This window comes from Ascaphus truei, chromosome 5 (genome assembly GCF_040206685.1).
Source record: "Ascaphus truei isolate aAscTru1 chromosome 5, aAscTru1.hap1, whole genome shotgun sequence".
Lineage (NCBI taxonomy): Eukaryota > Metazoa > Chordata > Amphibia > Anura > Ascaphidae > Ascaphus > Ascaphus truei.
The window spans coordinates 137,523,461-137,540,934 of record NC_134487.1 but is presented as its reverse complement, the minus strand read 5'-3'; the positions used below and the strand labels follow the sequence as shown (position 1 = coordinate 137,540,934).

At 44.9% G+C, this 17,474-nt stretch overlaps 1 protein-coding gene across 2 annotated transcripts in view; it reads left to right on the top strand.

Moving 5' to 3' along the window:
* Nucleotides 1-17,474, top strand: part of SLC26A2 (solute carrier family 26 member 2) — a 78,430-nt gene that overhangs the window by 35,454 nt on the left and 25,502 nt on the right. For both annotated transcript variants that reach the window (XR_012801738.1, XM_075600940.1), the window contains exon 2: nucleotides 3,538-4,184. Coding sequence is in view for 1 of the 2 variants with exons in the window: in XM_075600940.1 (XP_075457055.1) it covers nucleotides 3,558-4,184 (627 nt within the window). In the remaining variant the exon portion in view is untranslated. The remainder of the gene's footprint in view (nucleotides 1-3,537; nucleotides 4,185-17,474) is intronic.

Here is a 17,474-nt window from a genome sequence, read left to right as displayed (position 1 = left end):
AAATGAAAAAAAAATGTTTTTCATCCTTAATAATTTTTGATGCACCCTATGCTAATGGAGAAATTTGAGGTTAGCAAGTGTAATTTAAATTGGGTTTGACATGCCAATTTATAAGACATTTTTTTATTCCAAGTGTAAGCTTCTAAAACAATTGTGTTATTGCAGCTGCAATGGATGATTCACCTATATACTTCATTCGTCAGACATGCATACCTAAATAAGGATAGACTAATGTATCAATTATGTAGATAGTTACATGTATTTCATTTCACAAATTGCATGACAAAAGATAGAGAGAGAAATGATTGCCACGTTGCAATTTTGTACATAATTATAACGGTATAATATGGACGCTTTGTTACTTCTCACTTACTTCTTATATGTGATATACCAGAGGTTCCCAGCGGTTTTTACATTGTGCTCCCCCTGATTGAAAATATTTGTTCTATGTACCTCCAATTAATAAATGTTATTGCCTACTCATCAGACTATTGCTAACAAAACTACAGTATTTGACTGATCCCAGGCAGTATAGTATAGTATCCTGAGCATGTGGCCAGGAACACACGCTTAATATGGCCCCAAACTGCACCTCAGTGTGTGCAAACAGCATGGTTGGAATAGCTGTCAATGACTGCGTGAGCTTCCAAAGTCATGCCCCACAATAGTGTGCCGCAGTGGATACAATGCATTGTGGGGAGCGACTTTGGAAGCTAAGGTGCTGTCCCCACATGGGCTCAGGAACCGACTATACGGCCTTGCATTCACCATTGAATTAATTTTGTTAGCAAACCCCTTGGAGACACCTCATGAATCCCTTGGGGAACTCCCTGTTGGGAATCATTGTGCTATACAGTAGCTCCCTAATTCAGGGTGGGCAAAAAATATAAACAACTTAGGAGCCGGCCAAAATTTGTAGGAGCCAGAGTTTTGTAAAAGAAAATACAAATAAAGGGTGGCTGTCATGGCATTCCCCTCCCCCTGTCTGTAGCTCTGAGTGTCTGAGTGTGTGTGTGTGTGTGTGACAGGTCAGTCAGCACTGAACTGCACCGCAACACAAGGGTTAGGAGTATATTGTTAGGTGCCCGGGCATCCAGGCGCCAGGGTTTTTCCATGCCTGCCCCTAATTCACAGAGGAATGAACACTGAACATTAAAATATCGTCTTTTTATCAAGGCAAAGAAAGGTTTGTACTGATACTGCAGGAAAGCCAGTTATGGGAACGTGGATGACGACCCACAGTCTGAAGAGAGGCAACAACCCACAATATATATTACAGGGAAAATGTATTCATTGGATATACTCGTCAAGACAATTTTTTTTAACCTATTTTTCCTCTGTCCTGAATTTCCTCTTACCTCTTCCATTGTACTTTGTGTCTCGTTTGCTAACACCTCCTCCTCTGTCGATCTCTCTCTCTGGGCATACGCCAGGGTTCTGTCTAGGGACCTCTTCTCTTTTCTCTTTACACTCTCTCTCTAGGTGACCTTATTACATCTCTTGGGTTCAAATATTACCTGTATGCTGATGACACACAAATTCACTTTTTAACCCCTGACATTACACCTGCTGTACAGACCAAAGTTTCTAAATGTCTATCTGCTATATCATCCTGGATGGCCCTTCGCGGACTCAAACTTAAGATGTCAAAACAGAGCTCCTCATACTTCCTCCCAAGCCTGGCCCTGCTGCCCCCTTCTACATTACTGTTGCCAACACTATCATACAACCAGTATCACAAAAACACTGCCTAGGTATCAAATTTGACTCCTCCCTCACATGCACAATGTAGTTTTTTCCTCCATAATATTGCTGAAATCCCTCTCCTGGCTTCCTATTAAATCCTGTATAATTTACAAAATTCTCAACCTCTCTTTTAAGGCTATAAACTCTTTTGCCGCTCCTTATATCTCAGTCCTAATTTCTCACAATGCACCATCCCGACTCTTGCGATTTGCTCAAAGACGTCTTCTGCCTACTCCTTTTGTAGCCAAAGCCCTCTCCTGCTTAAAACCTTTCTCACTGACTGACCCACAACTCTGGAATGCCCTTTCCTTCAATATCCGACTAGCACCCTCTCTCTACACTTTAAACACCCATCTTTAAACATACCTCTTTAACTAAGCATATGGGTAGCTCCATACTGCTGCGGCCGAGTTTATTTGAGCATTTGCCCGTTCTCGGCCGCAGCAGTAACCTGGCGCGCGCCAGAGGGTACCGGGCGCGCGCCGAAGACACGGAGGAGCGTCCTCCGATCGGGGCTTTCTCCCGCTGCCGGGTCCGCCGGGTCCCCCGGACCCTCCTGCCGCCGTCCCCCACATCGCGGGACACCAGGGCTCCCTCGGGGAGCCCTGGACGCGCGTGCAGGGGGCGCAGGCTCCCGATGACGCGCGGCACGCCGAGGGAGTGCGGCTAGCATGCCGGGGCATCCCCAGGCTTGCGGAGCTAGCCGCACTCAAATAAAGTGTGCCGGTAGTGTAGCTTGGACCCTTGCAGACGCACTTATCAGAACAGTCTTACTGTCTCTGAACGTACTTCCTATGTATCACTTAGATTGTAAGCTCTTCGGGGCAGGGACTCCTTTTTGTATTGTTACTTTTATGTCTGAAGTGCTTATTCCCATGATGTGTTATATTATGTCACATGGATTACTGTTGTGAAGTGCTATGTACATACAGTAGATGGTGCTATATAAATAAAGATATACATAGATACATACTGCTGCGACACACTTTATTCGAGCAAATACCCAGTATGTACCTGGCAGATACCTGGAATGCGCCGCTCCTCACCTCTGACAAGCCCCGTTGCATTTGCCTTCCCAGCCTGGGTTCATGCCTGGCTGACGGGCGGCTGATCTGTTAAATGATAATGATTAGGATTTAATAGGCTGCAATGCTTCGCGTGTCTACCAGATGGCATAAATTCATGAATTGTAATGCAGTATATATATATATACTGTGCAGTATTGCAGCCAGCGGGAATAAAATGCTTCAATCCCTGCCTGGAAAATAACTCAATGCACTCGGGCAGAAAACAGTCACAAACCTCAATACACCCGGGTATACCCGTATTCGTGGGACTAGCCGAGCTCGAATAAAATGTGTCTCCAGTGTACATGTTATGGGCTTTTAGCATCAAATGTTTTTTAGTAAATTGGCACATACAAGTGTGATACCCATGATGCACAGGTGTAAATGGTATGTCCAGAAAGTGTATAGGTGCGCGGTGGTGACTGACAGGTTAGTCACTGCTAAGTGGGGAGTGTAGAGAGAAGGTAGGAGCGAGGGGTGGGGGAGTTAGCAAGGTGGAGAGCTCCAGGACTTTGACCAACCTCTGCTTTTAATTGAGGCAGTGTCAGTATGCTCTGTGTGACAGTGGGTCAGTGTGTGTTGATAATTACCTATCAAATATTTGAAGCAGCCACAAGAACAATATATAAGAAAAAAACTGCAATGTGGGAAAGAGAGAATTGGGAATTGGATTGGGACAAAATAGAATCCAATATTTGAATATCTTCATCTTTCTGTTTATTAGGAAACCCGAACAACATCAGCATGGAAACAGAGGCTAATGAAGATACCAAACCCATCCACAGGGGTTATGGTGCTCACCCTCCTGGGACCATACTTCTGGACGAGATGGAGAAGAAGACCACCAGATTAAAGACTCGCTTAACTGAGAAGATCAAGAAAAATTGTAGCTGCTCTCTTGCTAAAACCAAAGACTTCTTCTTCAGTTTCTTCCCTGTTCTACAGTGGCTGCCCAAATACAAGCTGAAGGAATACCTTTTGGGTGATGTAATGTCTGGGTTGATTGTGGGCATTCTGCTGGTCCCTCAGTCCATTGCTTATTCACTCTTGGCAGGACAGGAACCAATCTATGGCCTTTACACCTCATTTTTCGCCTGCATTATTTATTTCCTTATGGGAACCTCTAAACATATTCATGTTGGTATCTTTGGAGTGTTGTGCTTGATGGTGGGAGAAGTGGTGGATCAGGAGCTACAAGCAGCAGGGTACGACACGCTGGACAGCCACCTTTCCTCAGTTGCAGATGTACTTGGTGGAAACAGCACACACAGCCCACTTGATGTAAATCAGACATCAGGGATGACATGCGACAGGAGCTGCTATGCCATCACAGTCGGTGCCACTGTTACCTTCATGGCTGGAGTGTATCAGGTATGTTATGGGTAGGGGAAATGGGCAGTAAATAATATTTAAAAGGATCTGACAACATTTAAAACGGATCTTGGCAATGACTAGGAGAGGTAGGACAATCAGCTCATATCTGTTCAGCAGACAATATTTAGCCTATAGTGTAGAAGATATTGTAGGCACTGAAGAGAGCCCTCGCATCGACTTGCTTCACATACTGTGGTTTAATATTTACAGATCAACATTTCAGTCCAAACCGAAACTTCGATCTGTAAATAATAAAGCACTGTTTCTATTTTAAACAAGTCCTCATGAGTGCTGTCTTCTGTACCTACAGTATGTTCTACAGTTCGCCGGTATCCTTCTTGCTTCAGACTGAACCCGTAGCAATACAGCAAAAGTGTGAGTGCTCCTTCTTGCAACTATATTTATCCTGTGATACGCAAACAGGTCTTTGTGAGTGAATTAATGTTACCTGTGAGCTATGTTGAAGGCAACAAAAATATAACAAATGGGAGAAAAGCAGCACATGTTAATAAAGACGCAGAAGAAATGATACTGTGTATAATATTCTGTGGGTGCAAGCAAAGAGTAATAACATTCTGCGTGTGCAAGCAAAGAGTAATCACATTCTGCATGTGCAAGCAAAGAGTAATAACATTCTGTGGGTGCAGGCAAAGAGTAATCACATTCTGCGTGTGCAAGCAAAGAGTAATAACATTCTGTGTGTGCAAGCAAAGAGTAATAACATTCTGTGTGTGCAAGCAAAGAGTCATAATATTCTGTGGGTGCAGGCAAAGAGTTATAACATTCTGTGGGTGCAGGCAAAGAGTTATAACATTCTATTTATTTATAAAAATGTTTTACCAGGAAGTAGTGCATTGAGAGTTACATCTTGTTTTCAAGTATGTCCTGGGCACACAGTTATAACAATACATGGTTACATTAAAAGAACAGAGGTTAAAGCATCAATTCACAGACATTTCATGGACAGATAGAGTTGGAAAATTGGGTACAGGGGATAAAGGCCTGGTGAGCTTCAGATTGAAATAGAGAAGCTTTAACATCACCAAACATCAGCAAATGACTCATACCCGTTGGCTGCCCTTCAGCTGTGCCAAAGGCTGTCCGCCTTTGGGGCCATGCAGATGTACACTGAAGGGGTTCAGATTGAATGCAGCTGCAAATGCAAAGTTCTTTGTCCTCTTGGCTCATTAACATTCCAGTGGGTAGGGTTGACGTTCCACAAAGTACAAGCAAATGTTAACCATTAGCACGCTGGTCCTGTGGAGAGAGGAGCAGCTATTGGGGAGCCCCATCAGGCGTCCGCCTATGGTGCAGTGCAGAGGTACAGTGAAGGGGTTCAGATTGAATGCAGATGCATTCTTTGGGTGCAGACAAAGAGTAATAATTTTCTGTGGGTGCAGGCAAAGAGTAATAACTTTCTGTGGGTGCAGGCAAAGAGTAATAACTTTCTGTGGGTGCAGGTAAAGAGTGATACAATTTGCTCTGTTGACAATCTGCTGCACATTAGCAAAAAAAAATGAAGATGCATTTAATATTATTTGCATACATCCCATTAATGTAATTGTGATAATAAGGTAATATTTTATATATTCGGGGCAAACATTTCTACCATTTCTACACCAGTGTTCTTTTTCACAATAAGGACTTTCTTTGCTGTTTTGCTTTATTCTTTACGTATTCCTTGATCTTTGCACAGTCTGATTGTCCCATTTCCATCACAGCAGGGCCCAACAAGAAAGAGTTAGTCATCAGTCCTTTCAAATAAACAAGAGATGGGACTAATTAGTGGTTTATTTAGACCTCACTTTAACATCATCAGTTGCTTTGTTTCTACAACATCTGTTATGAAAATATAGCACTATAAACATCACATTTGTATAAGTAATACTGTTTTCATTGTTATCTCTCAGAGAACATTTAACTTTGGATTTTACTTATTAGGAAATTGCCCTCTATCTTATTTTAATCTAGTGAGCAGACAAATCCTTACATGCAAGCATGGTTTTCCACCACAAGGGGGAGCCCTGGGAAATGAGAACTCAAGGGAAACAAGCACACATTTGTACAGCACGCATATTTCTCTTCATATACTGTATTTGCCAGCTGAGAACGCAGTACTTTCCAGGTTGGACATTAAGATAAAGTAGAAATATCATAAACAATGGGTAAGGGAACTTAAGATGTACTGTGAGAAAGCGAGGAGTACTGTAAATAATTAATTCAACAACAAAATTAATATCTTTTCAATAATGCATAATTTTGTTCTATAAACATGTAAAGATAAACAAATAACTGTCAAGTAAAAAATGTATATTTTGGAGTGATTTCTTTTTGCCTGGAAGGCACTGTTCAAACTGCTTGGAGGAGTTACAATGTATGCACATTTGAGACCACAGACCCACAAGCCACATGTTCTCTCTCATTTAGAAAACCCTTTCTAACATAAAATGCTTCAAAAATGGAAATAAACATTTCAAGCAGCAATATGGATTGTTTTTCTCTAACAAAAGTATTGCTTTCCACTTTTCAGAAAATGTACAATATTTTCATGCTTTCCAGTGTAAAATATTTTATTTACTTTATTTATTAATTGCTTTATTATACCCATTTTACAAGGAAAGTTATTAGTGATGCAGTCTGGTTTCAAAGTTTGTCCCGGGATAGAGAGAATAGAAACTGTAGGCAGGACCGCCAATAGAAATCTTGGGGCCCAGGACAAATTAAAAGGGCAGGGCCTCCCCTGATTAACCCCCCCCCCCATCTTCCCATGGTAATCCCCACATCTCCTTCCCCCCCCCCCCCTCGCCATTAATCCCCACATCTCAACAGCGTATTGCGTGTTCCTTAGGGGTGGGAGAACGAGATATGGGGAGAGGGGAAGGAAGGAGAGAAGGGGGATAGAGAGGGGGAAGGGAGGGAAGGGGTGGTGGAAGGGTGAGAGAGGGGGAAGAGAAGGGGGAAGGAGAGGGAGAGGGGGGAAGGAGAGAGGCGGGGAAGGAAAGAGAGGTAGAGAGAAGGGAGGGTGGAGCGTGGGAGGAAAGAGATGGGGAAGGAAAGAGGAGGGAAAAAGAGGGGGAAGGAAAAGGAGAGAGGGGTAGAGAGCGGGAGAGGTGGGTGGAAGCAAGAGAGAGGTGGGAAGAGAGGAGTGAGGGTGAGAGACAGGGGACAGGGATATTGGAAGAGAAGATCTGAGTGTGCCTCACTGCCTACCGGCTGCCCTGGGGGATTGAGGGGCCATGTTAGAGCCCTGTGGAGTGGGCCTGCCGAGCTGCCTGCTGAAAGCTGCCCATGGAGGTGCCTGCCAGGTAAACCTCCCTTCTACCAGTCTACAGCATGCTGCCTGGACAGGCGCCACCAAGGACACCTTCCAGCAGGCCACCTCTGCGGATCAGGCCGGATTAACTTTGCCGGCATGGGGCCCGGGCCCCTTTGCTCCCTGGCCCGGGACAGGAGTCCTAGCGGTCACCCCCTCTCGGCGGCCCTGACAGTAGGAAAGGAAATAATAAATCATTACACACCTGTTTGAAGTGTGATAGTGATTGCAGGTTGTCAAACCCAGAAATCAGGGGCCCAGTAACAGAATGTGGAACATTCAAACCCATGGGACAGTAAGTAAGTACCACTGTTCCACAATGCCCATCCTTAGTGACTGTCAATTCTATCAACTATTCTTGTTACTCAAGTCTTTACATCCTCATTTCACTATAAATCTCGTTTTTATTGGAAGAGAAAGAAAATAGAAAAGCAACATGTTACCGTATGTGCACATCCAACATTGATTCTCTGGCAATTCTGTTTAACCCTTTGGGTGTCTTAAGACAGGGGTGCGCAAACTTTGTGCGCTGCGCCCCCCCTGCCTGCCAGCCAGTCATTTGACGCCGCGTTGCCATGACGACGCGTCGCCGAAGACAAGGTAGGACACTGCAGAGGCCTCACGCGATCCCCCAGTTTGTGTACGCCTGCCTTAAGGCAGCGGTGCGCAAACTGGGGGGCGCTCGCCCCAGGGGGGGGCGGGAGATTTGTGGGGGCGCGGGTGGTTGCAGGGGTCCCGCGTTCCTCCCCAAGGCATTTAAATGAAATGCTGGGGATCGCGTGAGGCCTCTGCAACAGTAGCACTTACCGGGATTCAGATGCGTCTCCATGGCATTTGACGCAGCGGGTCATGTGACTTGACGTCACCGGCGTCAAATGACGCAGTGGATCATGTGACCCCGGAGCATCATTTGACGCAGCTGGCAGGTAGGAGAGTGGGCGCGAGACCGAGGGAGGCCAGGCAGGGGGGCGCAGCTTCAAAAGTTTGTGCTCCCCTACCTTAAGGTGTAGTCACAACGTCATGAGCTAAGTCATGTCCAAAGAAAGCTTTATTTTTATTTTATTTTGGGGCTTGGATCTCACTCAAAGGGTTAATTGAGTTCTCATTGCCCTTTGTATCGTCTGTTCTTGTTTGTTCTTTCTTAGTATGTAATTCTGCTTATGAAATGTATATAATTGTGTTCCCCCATTGTACCAGAATATGTTGTCGCTTTATCAATAAACGGTGTGTTAGCAAATATTATATAGTTACAGTACTATTAACAAATGAGTGACTGTTGCACATTAGTAAATACTCTATGCCCCTAAGAATTAAATGATTACAATAAAGATGGTCACAGACAATAGAAGTACTTGTATAAAATAGGTGTTAAAAACCTTTCAATGACTCTTGCAATGCTGGTATAAACACACTGATTTATATTTGTAAAAAGTGAGGTGTGAGATCATCAGGACAAGCCAATGTCAATGCTTTTTGATGACTTAGTAGACAGAAGAAATGCATTTGGAAGCAAGTTGAGTTGGCTTAAAGCTGTTTGGTTTTCTGTAGACGTGACACTGTTTTGGCATACACAATAGTTATACAGTATAAACAGCTTTGACTAAATAATCTATCATTACAGTGGGGCAGTAGGGTCATTGTGGTTACCCAACCCAAGCCAGCAGACAAATTGATGTAGTTGTTTGTTTGGGGATAGTGAGAACCTTGGCCGTGACACACCTGTGTGACTGCATTCTGTGCTTTTCCAATTGTGGTGAACACACGAGGAGCCCTCTTTAGTTTTGTATGGGGAAGTATCTGAGAATATTGCTCTCGTACCGTACTGTGTAATCCCCCTGCAGCCGCAGAGTGACCTTGTAATGAAAGCCGTCCAGCTCTGACCCAGCATTCCCCTATTGCTAACAGATGCAAATCCCCTGCTTCGCTTTTATTCAAGTACTAGTTTAATCAGTATAATCTGGTGATTACAGAACTGGCCCCTAAGCGTCAGGCTCGAGGGAACCACATTCACGTCACTGGATTTGCAACCTAGAGCCTGCCCTAAATTATCCTTCATACTTCACAGTGTTAGGGATAGGATTGGTTTTGACATGGCAGAAAGATTTCAACATGCTGTACATGCAGTGGTGATAATCACACACCCATAAACACATTCCCAGATCCACAAATACTACTATTCATATGAATGGGTAGCTGAGGAGTACTAAGGGCCTTAGCATTGTTAATCATTAAAAGGTGCTAGTATCCATCAGCAAAGGAGTAACGCTGCAGGGGATCCCATTGAGAGGGATGGACCCCCAACCCCCACTCCTCCCGCATTGACATCGCGACAGACACTGTCCCCAGCACTGCAGACTTTTGCTTGTTCATCTGCGGCGCTGGAGACAGTAAGTCTTACTATATCTGTAAGTTTTTGAGACCGCTGAGGTCTCTTTATCAGTTGTGTAATGATTGGTAATCACATACACTGCAGGGGTCCTCAACTCCTGTGCTCAAGACCCTCCGACAGATCAGGTTTTCATATCCCAGCTTCAGCAGGGATATTGACTGAGCCACCTGTGCTAAAGCTGGGATATCCTTAAAACCTGACCTGCTGGAGGGTCTTGAGGACTGGAGTTAAGAACCCCTGTATACCAGTGTTTTTTTTTTTCCCCCCCTAAAATATTTTGATTTCAGATGCAAACCCCTTTGAAAATCTATTGTTTGTATAATGAACAAAAATAGATGATTTAACCTCCCTTCCACACTGGGGATGCTTGTAATTGTACCAAACTCTGCACACTAACTTGTTCACTCATCCTTAGACTGTTTTCCTTTCACGCCATAGAACAAATAGTCAACCATACAGCGAACACCCCCTGTATAGGGGCCTTTCATGGCCAAAGACATATTGGGAAAATATATTTTTTGGTGATTTGTCGACTACTGTATATATATATATAATCACCACGACTATTAAGGTTATGGTGGGTAAAAAAAGTGACTAAAACCCTCCACAGTAAAGCATAAAGCAACTGTAAATATTCCTGCTGTGTTTAAAGCAGCATGCATTGACTAAGGGTTGCTCATGTAATGTGAGCATGAGATAAAAAGTGGCACTGTGTGCTCATTTGCATGTCATTTCCCAGAATCCCTTGCTGCAGTGGAAGTGCTGTTTGCTGGGTGATAATGGTGAAAGACAGGGTTGCAGACCTGTCTAAGACATGCAAATGAATATACAGGAATATTTACAGTTGCTATATATATATATGTATATATATATATATAATACACCAACAACCCCTATACCCCCCTAACATACAGTACATATATGCACAGCAATGATACTATAGGCCGGCGGTGGCCTTCGGGTTTTCCCCACAGGTGTCCCCGCGGGCCTGCAGTACCAATTCTGTGCCCCCCCAAAATAATTAAAAAACACAAATACTTTTAAATAAATACACCCCCCCCCCAACACATACAGTATAGTAATGGGCAAAATTACTATTATCCACATATGGATAATAGTGCATTTGCCCATTTCAAATACATAAAGCACAATAAATACATATTGCACTCACCCTTGTCCAGCTGCCACGATGAAGGCCATACTCATCTTCATCCCCATCCATGCCCCCCTCCGATGCTGCAAAACATAAACAAGAATAATAAAAGCCAATGTAATTTCCCCTAACCCCTTAATCACCTTAGCGGTTATTAACCGCTATAGTCATTAAGGGGTTAACCCACCCTCACCCACCACTCGGGAGGCCTATACACCCTCCCCCCTTAACCACCCCATGAGGCCTAACCACCCTCAACCACTACCCACTTGGAGGCCTACCCACCCTGGCAAGGGGACAATACCCCCTTCACCCACCCCCGCTACCCACAATAAACAGGACTATATTTAATAAAAAATACATAACCCACCCCTGTGCCCCCCCATAAATACAAGGTTTATTCTTTTACATACAAGGCTAATACCCCAGGCCCACGGAAGTCCCTGGTGGTCCTGGCGGGTGTCCGCCGGCCGCACAGTGGCCCAGCAAAGGGTTTCACACAGGGTCTGGAGGCCTACGGGTGGTCCCCGTCAGGCGCCGTGTCTCTCCAGGTGGTCTTCGCGGGTCACCGCGATCCCCAAATGGGGTCTCCACGGGTAGGCTCGCAGGTGTCTAGGGGGCCCCGGGTCAGTCCCACAGGTGTCTGAGGGTCCTCGGGTGGTTCCCACGGGGGTCTGGGGGCCCTCGGGGGGTCTCTATGGGTCTGCGGGGCCCCCACAGATGTGGGGCCCCTGGTCCTTCCCCGTAGGTGTTCCCCGTGGACCCGGCAGCCTTGTAACCGTGAGCGTCCGAGGAGACCTCAGGTTGTCTCCAGAGTCCCTGCAGACCTAAGGAACCAAATCTGTATGTAAAAAAAATAAACCTATCCTATACATTTAAATAAATACCACCCCCCCCCCAAACACATACAGTAATGTGCAAAATAACTATTATCCAGATATGGATAATAGCTTTTTTGTCCATTATTAAACACATTAACTCGGATAATAAAATAAATATAGTTCTACTTACCTCATCAATATGAAGCCCCTTCGCCAGCAAGAGCCCTCTGTCCTCCGTTGCCAAAAAAATACATAGCAAATACATTCTGTATCAGTTAACCCCTTAATCACCTTATCGGTTAATAGCCGCAAAGGTAATTAAGGGGTTAAGCCACACTGCCCCGATACCCATCCTTCACCCATTCATTTGTACAGTGGCTTCATCATGCCTATATATGTATGTGTGTATGTATATATATATTATGTGTGTATGTATGTGTTATATATACATATATACACATGATTAAGTAGATAGGCCTGTAACTCGGGAAATCAATGCGGTTCAGCTCAGGGGACCCCCTGCTCCCGTACACTATTATTAAAAATACATTAATGCTGCTTCATTACCATAGCGGATAGCCGCTATGGTAATGAATTAATGTTTATTGATATGGGTGTTTTACTCATAGTGTAGATGTGCAGAGGGTCTCCGGAGCTGAACCGCTTTGGTTTTAGGTCCGGGGACCCCTGCTTCCCGAGATACAGCCCCCTTTATGGGGTGCCGGTATCCCTCTGCTTTGTTTACATTCCGCGGTCACGTGATCGGGACTTTTAAATGCAGAGGGATACCGGCACCTCATAAGGGGGCCTGTATCTCGGGAAGCAGGGGGACCCCAGACCTGAAACCAATGCGGTTCAGCTCCAGAGACCCCACATGTACATTTACACTATGAATAAAATTTTATTACAAATATTTTGATTTGGCCGAGGTTTGCGCCGAGAGAGTGGCGGATCTCTCTCTGCTGCAGACAGATCTCGGCAGGGGATGGCTTATCGGCAGCTTATCGGCAGGCAGACTATCTCGCCACCGTCTAATTGCCATGTTTTGAAATGTTGCTCTTGCTGTGATTCGCCAGGGATTCGGCCCTTTCTGCATACTGCAAGGGAAATACGCACAAAACATGGCGAGTTCAAACCCCTGGCGAATGCAATTTTTTCGCTGCTTAGTGCATGACGCCCTCAGTGTCCAATTTTTTAAAATTCCATCGTGAATCTGACCCCAAACTTTTAAAATATATAGGTAGTGAGCAAGTGCCCATCGATTGGAGAGGGGGCAACTGCTTGATCCAATTAGCCAGAAGAGAAACATTCTGGATTCACAGATTGCAAACACTAGTGCCTAAGGCAGGGGAGCGCAAACTTTTGCAGCTGCACCCCCCTGCCTTCCCTCCACGGGTGCTCGCGGGGCCTCCCTTACCTTGATGTGGCGTCAAATTAAGCCGCATCACGTCACGTGACCCACAGCGTCATTGGACACGAGTGATGACGCCGGCAGGGTCAAGGTAAGTAATAGCGTTGCAGAGGCCTCACGCGATCCCCCGACATTTAATTTTAAGGCCTTGTGGAAGAGCGCTGGCCACCTGCAACTACCCGTGCCCCCCCCCCCCCTGCCCAGAAAAATCTCCCGCCCCCCACTTGGCGCACTGCTGGCCTAAGGGGCTAAATGTCGATATAGACATTGGTGCTTTTTTGAACTGATTCACCTATGTATCTTTATTCATTATTCCCTGTCTCTCTTTTAGGCATTGTGTCCTTTTTATGTGTGTATTTTTTTTAGTTTTTTTTATATATTGTATATTTTATCATATTTTGAATTCATTAATAAATGTATAAAATTAATTATGCTTGCCAGATATGTTATATCACAGCAGTATTTACGTCACTACTGATCACACGATCCTTTGGGGATAGTACTATGTATTGAGTGATATCCATTAATTATTCATTCAATTAGTTAATTAATTATATGGGGTATATATTGTGATACCATCACTGTCCTGTAGGAGCTGAATAGGGCAGCTATAGGACTTTTGCAGCACACAGAGTTAATCTTCCCTAGAGAAAAGCAGTTAAAAACTCTGAGCTCGTCCCAACTGGAAAACCATAGAGGTCTTGTCCCCTTGTCTTGCTGGCAGCATACAGTCCTTCTGTGTGCATCAAGACATCTTCTTTTCCCTTGTTCAGCCCAGGTGTGGGCTAAGGAATCTCTCTCCTGAAACAGGAGGCTTTTCTAAGAAACTTAATTGGCCAGGTAGAGTCAGGTTAATTGCCTGCTGCACTTAACAGATCGCTGCTGGATTTTGAGAGAGTTTCTTCAACAGGGATAAGTCCCTGTTACATACCTCCCCTGTTTGTGGGAAGGGCGGGTTTACCACGGCCGAAGCCCATCCTTCCACTCTCACTTAAGATATCTCTGCGGCTGCAATGAGAGTGGATGGAGGAAGAGAACCCTCAGTCTCATGGAGATTGGAGCCCTTTCTCCAGGTTATTAGTGTCTCCTCCAGAAGGTGCTTGAGATCAGCACTCCTCAGTCGCTTGAGGAGGACTTTTCCCAAGAACACTCTTTCTACTGACCGCGTGGTCGTGAGATTTCCCTTGCTCAGGTCTTGCAAAGCCTCTGTCAGCTTACTTTTGAATTCTGTCTGATGTCCGGAATCTATTTCTACTATCCTAGACTCGTGCCATTTCATGGTATCACTTAAAGAGTATTCAAGAATAGCTATTTGAGTTTTCAGATCTTGAAGCTGTCCTTCTGCACTTCTTTTTACACTCAATGCAGTTGTCAGTTCAGCTTCTTTGGAATTGAGATGCAATTCCACATCCATTTCCAGAGAATGTCCTATCTTTTCAGCTTCATCAGATAAGGATTCTTCTGCTTTGATTCTGCACTCATACCTTTGTTTGTTGCCTGTTGGGCAGCTGAAGGTTTAGCTAGTGCTTGCTCAGACGGTTCAAACTTTGCAATCTCGTTTTGCAGTTGAGTGGTGTCCCCAGCTCTCATTGTACCCTTGTTTTCATGGGCTTTAGTCGCAGTGGGATACCGACGCTTGGGCAGGGCCAAAACCTTTTCCTGTAGTGGAGACACCTGTACTTTACTGGTCCGCAGAGCCCCACTCTGTTTTAATTCTGTAACCTTTTTCTCCAACTTCATCTTTCTCTGAGCTTGCTTCCATGTATCCTTCATTATATTGTGGAGCACTGTGAATTTCTTCGTTAGGGCTGCAGCTGCTTGCCTCAGTTTCTGGACCTTCTTGTGCTCCCTCATGTACTGAGTCACCTGGCCTCTAAGCTTGGCCTCTAGCAATGCTCTGGTGATGCTCAGGGTAGCCTTCAGTTTCTCATGCTGCTCTGCGGGGACACACTGGGTAATCAGATGTTCCGGCAGCACTTGTACTTCTTTAGCAGCCTGCAGATTTTCTTCCTGCAGAGATCGCTGCTTCTCCTCGGAATTCTAGAGGTGCGTACGCAGACGTTGCAGTTGGTTCTGCAAAAGGTGCTCTGCTCGTGTGTGTTGCTTCAAACTTTTCATCTTTCAATAGTTTCTTTAATTTTTGTAGCTGGTGCAGCTTTTCCTTCTTTTCATTGATGTGGTCTGTCAAATCAGAATTTTCTTCTTTCAGCCTTGTATTTTCTCTTTTTGCAGTCTTTATAATATTCAGGGCCTCCTTGTAGTCCTCCTTCCATTTACGCACTTCTGATTTGAGACTTCCGTTCTCCTGGCGTGAGACTTCTATCTCTAGGTTGAGGGTCTGAAGCTCCTTCTGAGTGACTTTGACATCCATTTTAAGACTGAGGATAGCTTTTTGAGAGATGTCCAGCACCTCAGCGAGATTGTGAAGTTCCTTTTTAGAGACTTTCAGTTCTGTAAGGCAACTGCTGATCTTTGTGTGAAGCATCTAGTGCTATGCGGAGAGTATGAACCTCATTCTGGGATATGTTCAACTCTGTCCGGACACTGTTGACCTTCTGGTGTGAGGCATTCAGTTCTATGCGGAGAGAGTGAACCTCATTCTGAGAGACTTCCACCTTTCTATGGCAATTGTGAACCTCTTGCTGAGAGACTCATTTCTTTCAGTGCCTCCTCATACTTCTGTTTCCGGTTAGCAATCATTTTGTTAGATTTGCTCTGTTTTTCCACCATGGTCATGGTGGCATTAGTAGTGCTTGCTGTATCTAGCACAGTCTTGAGATCCTCCAATTCTGTCCTGGCCAAAAAATAAATTGCAAGCACATTCTTCTTTAGCTCTGCGTTATTTTTCTGTAGCTCTAAATAATAATTTATGTTCAGTTTCAATTGTTCACGGAGCATATCACAGTCATGCCTGGCAGTTTGCAGGGCATCTTCAGGGCTGGTCCAAGGATCATCACTTATTGGTTCCGGCTCCGCTTCCCTGGTATAGTTTGAGTGTTTCTCACTGTTAGCACTGGACAGAAACTTTATTGGGGTACACGACCACTGCTTTGGGTACTCTGGATATTCTGTCATCCGCGGGATGAATTCTCGATTTGCTCTTGGCTGCAGGGCATCTCAGACCCCCTTTTTCTCTGCGGGATCGGCAGATGTGTCTGTTCCTTCTACGGTAAGTGAAGAACCGCTTTTCTTCTTTTTTTGCCTCTTTGTTTTGGACAACTCCGTCCCATCAGGGATACTGGTGTCTCCTCCTTTATTTTAACTTTCCGTAGTTTCACTGTATCCGTCAGGCTTTTCTTGCAGTTGCGTTAGCTGGCGTAGATATTCAGTGATCTGCTGCTCCCACTCTTGCTCCTGCTGATCACATTCGCCATCATAGAGAGCAGTCTTTTCGGTACCTACCGAGTTCAGGCATCCCCAGCATTCTTGGGATGTTTTGTGGGTGTGACTCTGTTCGGGTTCCCCATAAGAGATGTCTTTATCCTCATCCATAACTTTATATGACCGGAAGGGCCACTCTTCCGTGGGGTAGGGTTCATTAAAGGAATGCCACATCTTGACCTCCATTTTGGAGGTATCAGGTGTATTTTCCTTCCTGACCTTGGAGGCACTATTGCAGCTGTTTTCTCTGTATTTCGCTAGAACCCCAATTTGTGGTTGTCTTACTGATGGGCAGACTTTGCATGTAGAGTTCGTAGCTCTCACAGGCGTCTCTGTAGACTTTTTCTTCTTTACTTTGGTATGTTTTAAAACACAACCGGTACTGTGCACACATTCTTTCTCATCAGTGATACTGGATGTGCACTTGCTAAGTAAAACATCTGTCCCTTCCTTGTGTCCACAGCACATTGTTTGCTGCTGCAGTTCCTTGGCTCATTGAAAAAAACATTCCTCTGGCTGCTTACCTTTTTTTGGGGCCACGTAGAGGTCATCCTCATCGTCCGAATAAGGCCTGAAGAGACACTGCTCTGTGTGGCTTGGCTGTTTACACCAGGAACACATTTTCTTCCCCATTCTTCCAGTCTATATTTGACTTCAGCTGGGCGGCCATTTTAAATTCCCAGGTTTTTTTTCCTTTTCTTTCAACAGTGGTGGGGTAGACTCTGGTCACAGCATCAGTACCTTGTTTGGGTCACCGTCTATCGCAGTCCTCCCAGTCCAACTGTGGCATTGTGGCTTTCTCCAGTGCAGTGTAGTTTT